Source organism: Sciurus carolinensis, chromosome 7 (assembly GCF_902686445.1).
Source record: "Sciurus carolinensis chromosome 7, mSciCar1.2, whole genome shotgun sequence".
Taxonomy (NCBI): Eukaryota; Metazoa; Chordata; class Mammalia; order Rodentia; family Sciuridae; genus Sciurus; species Sciurus carolinensis.
The window spans coordinates 53,451,191-53,465,108 of record NC_062219.1 but is presented as its reverse complement, the minus strand read 5'-3'; the positions used below and the strand labels follow the sequence as shown (position 1 = coordinate 53,465,108).

Below are 13,918 nucleotides of genomic sequence, written 5' to 3'. Positions count from 1 at the left end.
AGAACCTCCAAATAGAATATTCATTCTTTTTTTTAAAGATAAAACTGCTGCATTATTTAAAATGTTTGATAAATCTTTTAATGGTTTTCACTAGGTATATTAATTCAGTGGCTATTCCTTACTCAGTCATTTTATTTGCTCAACAGAGAAAACTGAATCCCTGCTATTTGCTAAACACTATGCTGTCACCTTTGAATTTACGACAATGAGCTTCAGATTAGTTCCTGTCCTCAAAGAGCTTAAGAAAAACCACTAGTTAATTGCATTTACCCATGTGATAATGACTATTAAATTTTTGCTCATTTTTTAAAAACTATAAAATGTAATCAAATTATTTGTGAAAAAACCCCTATATAACAGTAATTTATTTATTTATCTGTTTATTTGGTACCAAGAATTGAACCCAAGAATGCTTAATCACTGAGCCACACCCCCAGTCTCCCCTTTATTTATTTATTTGTGTGTCTGAGACAGGGCCTCACCAAATTGCTGAAGGGTAGCTTTGAACTTGAATCCTCTTGCCTCAGTCTCCTGAGTCGCTGGGATTACAGGCCTGCGCCACGGCACCCAGCCTATAACAGTAATTTTAAAGACACTTTACAAGTTTTATTATCTATATGAAGTTCTCCCACAAAGTAACCAAAAACACTGTTTTGACAAAAGTTCTAATAACAATCTTTTAAAAGTAGTTTTGCTATGAAAGTTGACTGAATTAACTCTCCAATAAGGAAATCAAAAACTACTATCTACTATAATAATTAAAATCAAATACTTGGAAAAGATATCTTAAATTATTCCTAAAATTAAGCAAAATGTATACTTATAATATTACCAATATTAATACATTCAATATGAATATATGGCTATGTACAAACCCAAAAAATAAACAAAGTAGCCCCATACCTTACAAATGATCACAACTATGTATTTTGGATTGTGCCATTTGAATTTTTTTGTTTCTTTTTTGCATGCTGGGGATTGAACTCAGGGCATGCTAGGTAAGTATTCAACCACTGAGCTACATCTCCAAGCTGATTCATGAAAATTTTTTAATGAAAAAAATCTTAACATTTTCTAGATATTTTATTTTTCACAAACTTGATTCAATTTTCTACTTATTACCAAGTCATATAATGTTTTCATCAGTATTAACTATTTATACCTACAACTATAACTATATACATGTGTTTGCTACAGTAACTAATTCTAGAATTAAAAATGCTTGATAGATAAGAAATTCTTCAATTTAGAGCCGTATCTCTCTAAAGCAAAAATCAACGTAAATCAGTACATTTTAATGTGCCAAGGAAATTCTAAAAACATTTCTAATGGTATTTTACCCTGAAATTGTCATTATTCACTAACTAAAATATTTAAATTTTCTTTAAAAGCACTAAAAAATATCTTTATAGAATTTATAAATACTACCTAGTATTATCTCCATTTACACATAAAGAAATCAAGGCAAAAGGTGTCCATTTTGTAAATTGCAAGGTCATCTCCTAACCAAAGAACTGATTCTACACCATCAACTTATGGGTGCGCCACTTCTAAGTTCCATTTAAACAATTACTGTACCTTAAATCTGCCTCTGCAACGCCTATGTGCAATTCTGTTTTTATGAAAAGGGTTAATGCAACAAGTTTAAAACAAGAAAAATGGAAAAGGTGGATTACAAAAAGAAAAAGAAAACATTTTTGGTAGTGAATCATTTATTTTAAAACCATGAGACTTAAATGATAATCTTTAGCATAATAATCAAGTAATCAACAATTGTTTCTTATGCTTTCAAAATAATACCTCATTTTTCAGGTAGATCATGCAAAACTGAAGTCTACTCATTCTTGTAGAAAGAAGTTAGAAAAATAAGAAAAAAATTCGTAACAAGTAAATACATGATATTGCAAAGAAAATAAATGAATAAAAATAAAACTCAGCTAAATTAAAGAATGTTCTATTAAAACCCCACCTTAAATATTAGATCCTTCCTTTCATTCAACTCAAGGCTATAATTAGTAATCCAATATTCTGCTGCTAAAAAATAAACACAAAACTTTACCTATTCAAAACTTGATGTAGTTTGTTTTCAAATATTCAGTACAAATACTTTTTCTAACAGAAACTTAGATCATAAAGGATTAACTGCTCCTGAGAGTTCAAACTTAATGTTCAAACTTGCATTGGTAATTATACAATGCTATCAACAATTATCAAATGAAAGTTATCTACTATACAAATTGAAGAGCACAGACGAGTTGAATAGCCAATAAGTCGATTACATCAATGACTGAACTAAAATATAAGCCTTAGTTAATATGTAAATCTAACACCTTCCAAATTAAAAAAAAAAATAGAACCCAAGGCACACCTTATATAGAAAAGGATAGTATTAGAACGAGTCGTATCAAAGTACCTACTCCAGTTGGGGATTAATTAATTAATCGGTTACAGGACAGGTCATGAATGCTCAGGTCGGATATGCTTTCTTTTCATCATTATTCTAGTTCATCATCTGTAAGTGCAAGAGGTGTCAGAGTACCGAAGCTAGGGGGCATGCTGTAGCAAGGGGAAAAGAAAAATGCGAAAGGTGCAATGGATGCTGCATAGTTGAATAATTATCTGGGTGGCACAATGGGCGAGTCCTGTCGACATCAGAGCTCAGTGAGCGGCTCCCCAACTCTGCCCGAGGCACCACCCCATTAACAGGCATCAGAAGCGACGGCACCGCTTAGCCTCTTCAAACGAAAAAAAGGATGTTCGCACTCGCTTTACCGTTCGGTCTTTAGATAGACCCACGGCACAAACATGCAAAGGCACGAGCTTTCTTCACAGAGCCTCGGGCACGTACAGCCAGCAGGGGCTTCTCCGTCACCCCCGGCTGCAGCCACTCCTAGGGCGACAAGGCACGGGGGTGGCTCGTGGGTGCTGGTCGGCAGTGGATCCCAGACCATGGCACCTCAGGTGAGACCCGCAGTCTCTCCGCCCAGAACAGCCTCCAGCCAGTCAGTGCAACCGAGACCCAGACGCACCCGCCGCGAGCTTCCTCAGCACCCAGCCCGGTGGCTGGTGGGCGGCAGGAGCTTGGGAAACCCGGAATGGGGGTGGGGGCCATCGCGGGGGAGGCGCGCCCATCAATCCCCGCAACCTTTGCGGACCGGAGATCCATACACACCTCTCGGCTCGGGTCGGCAAGAAGAGTTTCTTTCCCAGGGCCCCCTCCCCCGAAAAAAAAAATTCCTGAGAGACTCGCGCTCACCGTGAAATCGTGGGGGGCTCTAGCCTTACCCCTTCTTCATGCTTTGGCGGCGGCCGCCGGTCCCGCTCAGCTCGGGGACTCCACCTGCAGCCCACAGGAGCGTCGGGCTCCCGGGCGGAACCCGCTTGGGCAGCGGCTGAAGCGCAGGGCCACCGGGAATGCCGCCTAGGGCGCCTGCCGGTCGCCGGACCCACGGTGTGTTCGATGCGCGAGCGAACAACACCGCGAGCCGCCGCTGCCCTCCGCCCGCCCCCTCCCCGCGCGCGACGCTCCACAACCGGGCGCGAGGATCCGTGCCAGAAGCGGGGGGAACCGCGGCACTCTCTTTATCTAATCTTCCATTCTTTCCCCCAGCAGGTACTCCTGGCCACCCATACGTTTTCGAACTTAAGAGTCTCACTTTCTCCTTCAGCCCCCAGAGCCCAGGTGCAGCGGTGGTGGGAAACTCAGTTTCCGCCCACTCACCCATCAGAGGGGGCGAAGAACGCTCTTCCCCCTTTCCTGGGTCTCTGTGGTATTACCCAATCCTTAGTTTGGGGGAGGGGGACGGAGAGAACCGTGCTTGGCTAGGGAATGAGGGAAGATGATAGCCAATTGAATGAACCATCCATTCAGGGGCGGGGTCTAAGGGAGGCCTTCCTGTACCGCACCGCCCCCTCGCTCCAAACTACACTTCCCACTGTGCCTCTTCGCACTTCCCGCCGCGCTGCAAGCCGGGAGTGCAGGACCTCGAGGCCTCAAGGTATTTCAGAACTGCTAGTCTCTAATCGAACCAAATAGGTCCTGAAAGTTATAAACTATTATAATCCCCTCTCCTTTCCTAAATGTTTCAAAATTCCCCGTCCGATTTTAGTTATCCTAATGATTAACTTATCGTTTCAAAATGTTATGAATTATTTCTTAGTAAAGGAGGTAAATAATGTGTTCCGTGGTAATCTGCCAGGACCTGGGAGCCGCTGCTTCTTCCGCCCGGGCCTTGTCTGTACAGAGGATCTGTTGCCGTGATGTCGGCTGCGATTGCAGCTCTGGCCGCTTCTTATGGTTCGGGTTCAGGGTCCGAATCGGACTCGGACAGTGAGGGCAGTAGGTGTCGGCTGCCAGCCGCCGACTCCCTCATGCACCTGGCTAAGTCGCCTTCGGCAAAGCCCACTCTGACAGTGGCGGTGGACTCGGCTCCGGAGGTGGCAGTTAAGGTAAGTGTTTTGGCCACTGATTCGGTGCCGGAACTGGCTTCAGCTCCAAAATCCGCGGTAGCCTGTTAGGTCCTGAGTTACCTCTTAGCGCAGAGAGGTAAGTTTAACCTGTAGATCTCTTGTTCCCTCATGCATCTTCCTCCGGAGAAGCAGAGAACTGGAAGCTCGGGACAGCTCTCCATTGCTCTCTGCCCTGGCTTCTCACCTTCAGAAAGCAAGTAGGAAAAGTGGGTAAAATTTGAGCTTGGGATATGGGTGTAATTCCATGAGATAAATAAAATTCGATCAGGACTTCGCAAACTAAATATGTGCTTTCACTCGAAATGAGCAGTGGTGTGACTTTGTTTTAGAAGAACTAGGTTTTACCAGAGTTTTACTACTTGTGTGAACTTGGACAAGTTTTACAACCTCCTGTTTCCTCACCTGTACAACTGTGATCATTTTTAAAGCACTTATTTATATGAGAGAATTATCGAAAAGATTAATTGAAATTATACAAATAAAGCTTATACCCCAGAGCCTGCTGTCTAATGGGAATGCAGTAAGTGTTAGCTATTGTGATTATGTATGTTAATACATTGAGGAAAGCCATTGGGTTTAAAAATAATGCATGATCCTAATGGAGGAAGAGGATAAGAGAAGAAATTGGGTCCTATAGTTCTTTTAACAAACATTTACCAAGCAACTATTATTCATCAGGAACTAAGGACTGAAGCTGCAGAGGGTGGAGTCATCTTTGCCATCATGATGCATACATATGTTTTAATGGAAGAGGGAGCTAAATAATTGTGATCAAATAAAATAGTTACAGGTTGAATTGACTACTATGAAGGAAAAAACAAGGTACCATAATGGAGAATAATTTTGATAGGAGTGTAATTTTGGTAGGTTGGTCAAGGAAGTCCTGTCTGAACAGCGTCCTTTAAAGAACAAGAAGCTAGCCCATGGAAGTGAAGGTAAGAGTTTCTAGGCATAGGTGACTGGCAAACCTGAGAAAATAGAGAGCTTAGTTTGAGGAACTGAGGAGAAATTGATGTGTCTAGAGCTGGGTGTGAATATTTACTTGTTGATAGTAGAGCTCCACGTGGCTGATCCAAAGCTCATGGTGTGGAGGAGAGACTGTACAAAACTTCCTTTGTAAGATGTTCCCAAGTCTGCTGTTATGACTAAAGAAAAATTTTACAGGTTTTTAGTGAATTTTACTTTTTATTAATGGACATGAAAGAATGCTTGGAATTCTGTCTTTATAACAAAACTTTCCCAAATTAAAACCTTCCAGTAGCCTCCTGATCTTGATTCCTTTCACAGTCAACTCTTTTGGAGCTCTCTTCACCTATTTCCATTCTCCCTAACCCAATGCAGTATGACCTGAGCCTCTTGGAAAACTAACCTCCCAGAATGATGTCCCAGGCCTTCCAGTAGTCAACTTCTGCCATCTGACTTGAATGTGCATCAAGTGACACTATTACATACTTCCTCTTTCTCAAAATGTTCTCTCCCTTTGATGTCACTGGTCTATCCTTAGCTTTCTGGTTCCATTATTCTGCCCTCTCCTTCAATATTGATGTTTCCAGGTTTCTGCCCTTAGTCCTCTTTACACTTCACGTATTCTCCAGGATCTTTACCCTCTCTGCCAGTGCTTCTGATAGCTCACAGGTGACCACTGTGGAGTGAAAAGCACAGGTTTGTGTCAAGACTCAAGGATTCAAATCCTGCCTCCAGTGCTTACCCACTTGGTGACCTTGGATGAGTTACTTAAGGATTCTATGCCAATTTTCTCATTTTTAAAGTAGATTTAACATTAACTTCTATCTCATGGAGTTACAAGAATTATCCTTAAGCTTGTAAAGCAAATTTAACAGTACCGTGCGCATACTGACTGAATGTTATGTATTCTTATTTCCAGTCTGAACTTGCTATCTTTAGACCTAATAAGTATCTTTCCCATAATGATTGGATACCTCCAAGTTAGTATGCTGAAAAATTTTCTTTCCTTCAAAATTCACTTCTCTTTTTCCCATTTTGATTAATGACTCCACAACCCACCCATTAATCCAAGCTAAGAGCAGAAGGGTCATCCTTTTCTCTTTCTTTTTCCTCTGCCCCTGAAGCTAGTCATTCAGCTGATTATAACATTTCTGCTTCATTAATTTTTCTCAAATCACTTCCTTCTTCTCTATAGTCACTGGCACAGCCTTCATAGTTTCCTTATTTCTCCCAGGAATTATTATTGACTTTTGTTTCTCTCTCAGCCTTTGCTTTGGGGTAGTGGGTCCTTCTCATTGTAACTCAAGTGATATTTATCAGATCTCTTTCCTCTTCTGCTGCCACTGTTTAGTTCAGATTTTGAGCTAAACAGATTCTGATCACTTCTACAGACAACTATAGCCTTGTAACTGGTCTTTGTACTTTCTCCTTTTTTATCTTCCATACCACAACTCCATTCTTTCTTCCACAGAATTTAGAATGTTCTTTCTAAATTCTAGTTTCATCATGTCAATTCCCTGCCCAAAGACACCTTGTTGCCTATTAGATAATTTGTAAGTTCTTTATGTAGCATGTGAAGCCTGCCATTATTCCATGATGAAATCTTTATAAAGCCCAATTTTCTTTTCACCTTTCAAGATTTTGCCCACACTAGTCTCTTTGGCTGCAAATCCCTTGCTTCATGCTACTCCCACACCCCAAACTCTGGTGCTCCTCAGTCTCAGTGCACTTGTTTCCTCCTGTGTCTACCAGAAGCCCCTTTTCTTATCTCATCTGTAGCACTTGCCACATTGCTGAGATTTAACTTTTTACTTTTCCCTGGACTGTGAGACTCTGAAGCCCGGAGATTGTTTTGTCTATTCCTTTATGTTTCCAATGCCTATTACACTAAAGGAAATATATTTGAAAGGAGAATGGAAGAAAAAAATCTTAGTAAAGTATGTGCATTAAAAATCTGAATTTTAGAGCTGAGCGGGCAGTGGTAAGATTGGAGGGGGTCTTTAGAGCTTACTTAGTTCAGTCACTAAGGAATTAGTTCAAAAAATAAGGAAATCCAGAAGGAAGGTTGCATAAGATAACCGGAGATCTATTAGAAGCAGAGCTGGTGCTAGTCTCCCTAGCAATCTTGGTTGCAAACTGAGAAATTAGTAGTGTCCTTACTGTTGGTTTGAGAACCAACACTTGCTTATATGAAGTGGTGATGGTGGTGGGGACTGAATGGAGGGTGGAGCCTATACACTGTAAATGTAATGATTGCAAGTGTTTGGGAAATGATCAAGGAAGGAGATGTGAATTCAGCATGCAGATAATTTCATCAGTATTTAACTAATTGTGTTCTGACTAATAGCAAGTATTTTGGCAGGAAATAAATTTATGCAGTGTTTTTCATCCATCTTTTCCTAAACATTAATGAGATTGAGCATCTTTTCATTTTTGTGTTGGTTACTTGATTTTTTTTTTCTTTTCCCTTTCAAAATGACTCTTGAGTTGGCTTTTCTCCTTTTGATTTGTAAGGGATACTGTCCTTTGTCAGTTTGTGGCAAAAAAAACTTTTCCAGCTTATAACTTGTCTTCTCATTCTTTTTTTTTTTTTTAACTATCTTTTTGTTAAACAGAATAGTTTATTTAGTCTTATTAAATTATTCCCTTATGGATTGTGATTCCTGTTTTGTCATTTCAGAAATCCTTAACCCAAAGTCATGAAAATATTCTCTTTTGAAAGTCCTACATGTTTGCTTCTCACATCTAATTCATTCACCCACGTAAAATTAATTTTTGTATATGATGCAAGCATTCCTTCTTCCTTTTTTTCTTGCCTTTGTGGGGGAGGTTATTGAGGATAGCGCATGCTAGGTAAGCACTGTACCGCTGAGCTACACCCCCAGCCTGATATGAACATTCTTAATGCTATGACTTGATATTTGGTAAGATAATCCCTCCACACACACCACCACCTTTTTGTTGTTGATTTTTAAGAATATTTTGGCCCTTCTTGACCCTCAAAATTCTATATACTGTTTAGAATTAACCTGTAAAGTTCTGTTAACACCCAGGTGGAATTTTATTTGCGATTGCATTGAGTCATAGATCATTTTGAAATCTACTCATTAATTGAGGTCTTTGGGTTTTTAATTTCTTCCAAACTTTATAATCTTCTCCATCAAGATTTTATACAGTTCTGTTGCAAATATTTCTAAGGACCTATTATTTTTATGCTATTATATTAATAATAGCATTGTTTTTTCCAAGTATTTAACTTTCAGTATTATCTTAACTACTTACAAAATCATACCACCTGTAAATATGGCATTATTTTTTCTTTCTTTCATTCCCTATTTGATTAATTTTATTCTTGCCTTGCCATTCTTGCTAAAGACCTCCAGAAAATCAAAAACAAAAAGATAGAAAGAGGATATACAGGCAAATTCTAACCAAAAGAAAGTTGTTACTGGTTGTATTAAGGTCAATAAAATAGACTTTAAATAAAGAAAATGTTAATAGAGACAAAAAGGGTTATTTCATAATGATAAAAGGTTCAATTAACAAAGGTATATAACAGTTTAAACTCAAAATGTTTAAGCAAAAATTGACAACTGCAAGGAGAAATCAACAAATGTATAATCATAGTGGGAGATTTTAATACACCTCTCCATTGTTGATAGAACAAGCAAAAAGTATCAATAATGACACAGGAAATTTGAACAATATCCAAAGATACAGTTTACTAATCTGTATCTGTACTAGTAAACTGTATCATTTAACATAGCACTTAATATAGACTATAGTTTTCTAGTACCAATGAAACATTTTTAAAGAACTGATCATAAACAAGACCAGGGATTGGCGAATTTGGGTGAAAGACCAGATAATAAGTATTTTAAATTGTGTTGACCACATATCTTTTTTTAAACAATGCTTTTAAAAAGTAAGTGCCATTCATTTGTTGTAATTTGTTGTACATGACAGTAGAATGCATTTATACATTTTGATAGATCATACATAAATGGAGTGTAATCTCATTTTTCTGATATACATATTATAGGATCACATCAGTCATGCAGTCATATATGTACATGAGTTAATAATATGTCTCAGCAAATTTTAAATCACATATGCTGACATTCTCTGACCACAGTGAATATATACTAGAAACTAGTCACAAAACAATAATTATAAAATTCCCATATTTGAAGTTTGTGAAATTGCACTTCTAAGTAACCCATAAGCCAAAGGAAAAAAAAATGACAAAATTTTTTGAACTGAACAGTAAGAAAACATTACTCAATAAAACTTGTGAAATGCAACTGTAGCAATAATTTTTTTAAAAGTTAGTTTTATGTACATTTAGCAAAAAAGAAGAAAGGCAGAAAGTACAGTATGCTAGACATCCATTTTTTTTAATTTTTTTCCCGTTCTTTCCTTGTCATCATTTATAAATTATGCACTCAGTTTCTGTTAAGTAGTTACTTCTATAAATTATACTGTGTCTGAATTAATCAGTACATTCACCTTCTTAAAATCCAAAAACTAAATCCTCTCACCCTTATTTTAGTTATTTTTATGTGGGGTGTGTGTGTGCGTGCATATTTGTTACACATACATAACACATGCCCTACACAAGATGATGGTGAAAGAAAGATATGTCAGATTTTGCACATTAATAGTCATCACCTTAACTAGGAATGGAACCACTATATGACCATCAGGCGTAGCACTCCTTGGTATTTATCCAAAAGAATTAAAATCAGCATACTGTAGCAATACATGCATACCCATGTTTATAGCAGCACTACTCACAGTTGCCAAATTATGACTAGCCTAGTTGTCTGTCAACAGATGAATGGATAAAGAAAATATGGTGTATAAATACAATGGCGTTTTACCTAGCCATAAAGAAGTACAAAATTATGTCTTTTACAGGAAAGTGGATCAAATTTAAGAACATTATGTCAGGGTAGTATGTTTTCTTTCTTGTGGAAGCTAGAGAGAAAAGTGGAGATAAAGGGGGAGAGAGATAAGGAGTGTCTTATGAAAATAAAAGGGAGACCAGTAGAGTAGAGGAAGAGGATCAGGGGGAAGGAGGAGGGGAGGGAAAGACCAGATAGTGGGGAATGAAATTGGCCAAATTATGTTATGTGTATGTACAGATACGTAACAACAAAGCCCCACTGTTATGTACAATTAAAGGGCACTAAAAATGATTAAAGAACATAAATAATCACTTTAAAAATGTAATAAGCCCTTTTGGGTTACCAGAACTGCTTCTTAACTTGCTTTAAAGTTAAAAAAATAAATAAATAAAAACAACCTGGCTTTCTCTCATTTCAGTCAATGACTACGTTACTTTCCCCAAGTGGCTTTCCTGCTTTATTTAGCATCACCAACTTGAATAACATGAAAATTGTGCATCTAAGTTTGAAGCACAGATTTAAATTTCTTCTTGGGTGATATTTCTTGCTATTCGTGAACTCCCAATTGGCCTACTGTTAAGAGCCAAACTCAAAGGACATCCAAATTTCTGTTTTCTTATTTCATCATCTATACTCCCATTTTAAGAAAGTCTCATCATTTCCAACTTCTGGGGGGATAAAACTATGCCATAAATTGAGAAGTACTTTATGATAATGATCAGTAATTGTCATCTGCTTTGCAGTGTACGTGGTGATTTCATGTCTGTTTTCTTATTTGTACACAGGCAGAAATGTGAAAAAGACGGAAAAGGAATTTTGTTTATTCTCAAATTAATATGAGTCAACAAGAGATAGTGTTTAAACTTACTGGACCCACAGGATGCCCTTCAGTTATACTACACTTTAATTTTTGTGGATAATTTAAAAAGTAGAAATCTTTTGTAATTCTGTGGTAATTCCAGTTCCTAGCCTAATTGGTATTGAACTCCTCGTGGGTATTAAAACAAGGTTGTGGTATTGTCCATGTTCTTCTAATTAAATGTAAAATTAACAGCCATTCATTTTCTGGAGAGTTGTTCTGTTCTATAATTTTAGTAGAAGCCAGACTAGTACCTATTTTATATTGTTTATTAGTTGCCATCATTGCTTATATAAAGGGTAATTTTTAAAATTGTACTTTGCATTTAAAAATTGATGTCTCATGATACTCTGCTGAAACTCTGCTCAATAGAATTCAAATTTAGAATATTTTAGATACCTTTAGTTGGAAAGATTTGGTAACCCATATGATAAAGTGGTTCTAACAACTGTACTCTATAATCCATGAGGGAGGTTTGAAGGTGGCTAAACTTCTTGTTCTTTTAAGCAGTTGAGTATTAAGAAGGAAAAACTTAATTTAGTTTTCATGCAGTTTAAGCAATTTGTATGTAACCCTTTTAATTTTACAGTAATGAGTTTGTTTTGGGCTCAAGCAAGAAGCTATCTGTAACTGTAATCTTTTAGGTGACCTAGCATTTGCACCCCCTTCATAGAGAGGCTTAATGTAAAGAACATCCTTGTTCACCACCCAGTCCCCTTTCATCTTAGGCTCAGGGCTATAACTTGGGCTTAGCCAAACAGACGTATCCACCTAAACTTTTCTAGTCTGAAACTGCTCTGCAAAGAAACAAGGAGTGAGGATTTTAAGTGACAGTGTTGGCCAATATTTTCTAGTTTCTCACACCAGTAGCTTCAACAACCAGCATCCAGTGGCAGCAATAGCAACTTAGCATTGATTTTGAGAAATAGTAAACTGTTGTCTTCACTGAATTGGTTCTGTGATATAATTGATTGAATTGTGATTCCAACTGCAGACTCACCTTTTATTTCTGCCTGCTTTTCAAAACTGATTCTTTGTCCCTCCTGGCAATTTTAAGAGAAATGCATAAGGATTCAATAGCATTTAATCTGCCTATGAGAATTTCTGTTGCTTGCAACTAAGAACCCTGACTGATAATACCTAGTTCCTATGCCAATGATTTTTCTTCCTTTTGTTGCTACTTCGGTCTCTGTAACATTGTTGTGGTTAATTTAAACTCTCTTATCCTTATCGTTAATTCTTTTAGTACCTTGGGCTAAGTGACTTAATCTTGCTAATACTTAACTCACAAAAGTGTTATAAATATTATGTGAAATAATGCATCTACCCTAATGCTAACACATTAGTGTTTTCTTTTCATAGTACATAACCTCTTTTAGCAAAAAGTATAGTTCATTTATTTATCAAATGCGTTATGGTCTGTCTGCTCCACCAGAATATAAATTCTACAATGACAGGTATCTTTGTCTATTTCTATGGGCCTAGAATAGTGCCTGACACATAATAGGCATACTGTTAATATTTGTTGAATGAAAAATGAATCTGAAGGTATATAGTTGCTTTATTAAGGTGCCTATGCCCTACCTACACAAAATTAAATGAACAATGACGACTCCAAGCATCTCCCAGCACCTCTAAATATCTATCACTCATCACATCAAAGAGAGCCCTCTTTTCGGAGTTTAATCTTCCATCTCTGTCCTGGATTCTGTCATCTCTTCTTCCAGAATAGCTTTGATTATCTCCTCATTCTTGTTGTGTTTCTTTCTGCTGTCTCCTTTCCTCTAGCAGTACGACTGACTCTGCCTCAGACTTAATAGTTTCTTATCTAAATTCTTATATTAACCAATACCCCTTGCTGCTGACTTTCTGTGGTCCACCTCAGTGCCCAAATCACTCCAGCAAAGGTTTTTTTGTGATGTAATTGCCAAATGATCTTTAGTTATCCTTATCCTACTTAATTTCTCTGTGAATTTGCCTTTTCTTTCTTCCCCTTAACAAGTATTTATTGAACATGTGCTGAATGTCCTGCATTCTAATAAGTAGTAAGAATTTAAAATGTAAGTAATAGCTATGTGAACCAATAACATATCACAAGTACTAACAGGAATGAAACATTTAAAGGACACTCTATTTTATTTATTTATTTTTATGTGGTACTGAGGATCAAACCCAGTGCCTCACACATGCTAGGCAAGCGCTCTGTCACTTAGATACAACCCCAGCTCAAGAAAGCAACATTCTTTAGAACTGTGACCAGGAGGTGGGAACAAATCGGGGACAATAAGATAATTTATTATCAGATAACAAAATGAATGACTGTGATAGACGGTAGTAACATTGCCAGTAGCATAGAAAGGATTAGAGTATTTGCTATTAAAAGAAAATAGCCATCAGTGTAATATGTTAAAAGTGGGGGTATCATAAACTAGAAAAGGAGGTGCTATAATAGACTAGGCAAGATGTGCTAAAGCCCTGAATGAGGACAGTAGTAGCTAGGATGTGGACAGAGAGGATAGAAGTGGGATTGCTGGAGAAGATTCACAGGCAGATTGAGAAAGACTCAGTCAGTGCCTGGCTTATTAATGAAGGTGCCATGGGGGAATGATATGTAATGATTTGTTCTGTAGTATGGTGTTTTGTGCTGTCACATCCATATATAATGAAAATCAGTAGGAATTTGGATTTGAAGATCCAAAAGCCAAGAGTGGAG

The 13,918-nt window shown here is 37.7% G+C and overlaps 2 protein-coding genes across 4 annotated transcripts in view; one reads left to right on the top strand and one right to left on the bottom strand.

The window, feature by feature from the left end:
* The window catches only part of Wasf1 (WASP family member 1), a 61,339-nt gene extending 57,526 nt beyond the window's left edge, over positions 1-3,813 (bottom strand). Inside the window, exon 1 of one of the 3 annotated variants that reach the window (XM_047557079.1) lies at positions 3,722-3,813. The gene's annotated coding sequence lies outside the window, so the exon portion shown is untranslated. Of the gene's footprint in view, positions 1-3,256; positions 3,692-3,721 lie in introns of those variants that run through there. The other 2 variants (XM_047557080.1, XM_047557078.1) reach the window with 2 other exon arrangements.
* A 241-nt stretch (positions 3,814-4,054) lies between these two features.
* The window catches only part of Cdc40 (cell division cycle 40), a 42,641-nt gene continuing 32,777 nt past the window's right edge, over positions 4,055-13,918 (top strand). Inside the window, exon 1 of the mRNA XM_047559142.1 lies at positions 4,055-4,449. Within this exon, the coding sequence (XP_047415098.1) occupies positions 4,261-4,449 (189 nt within the window). The 5' untranslated portion in view covers positions 4,055-4,260. The remainder of the gene's footprint in view (positions 4,450-13,918) is intronic.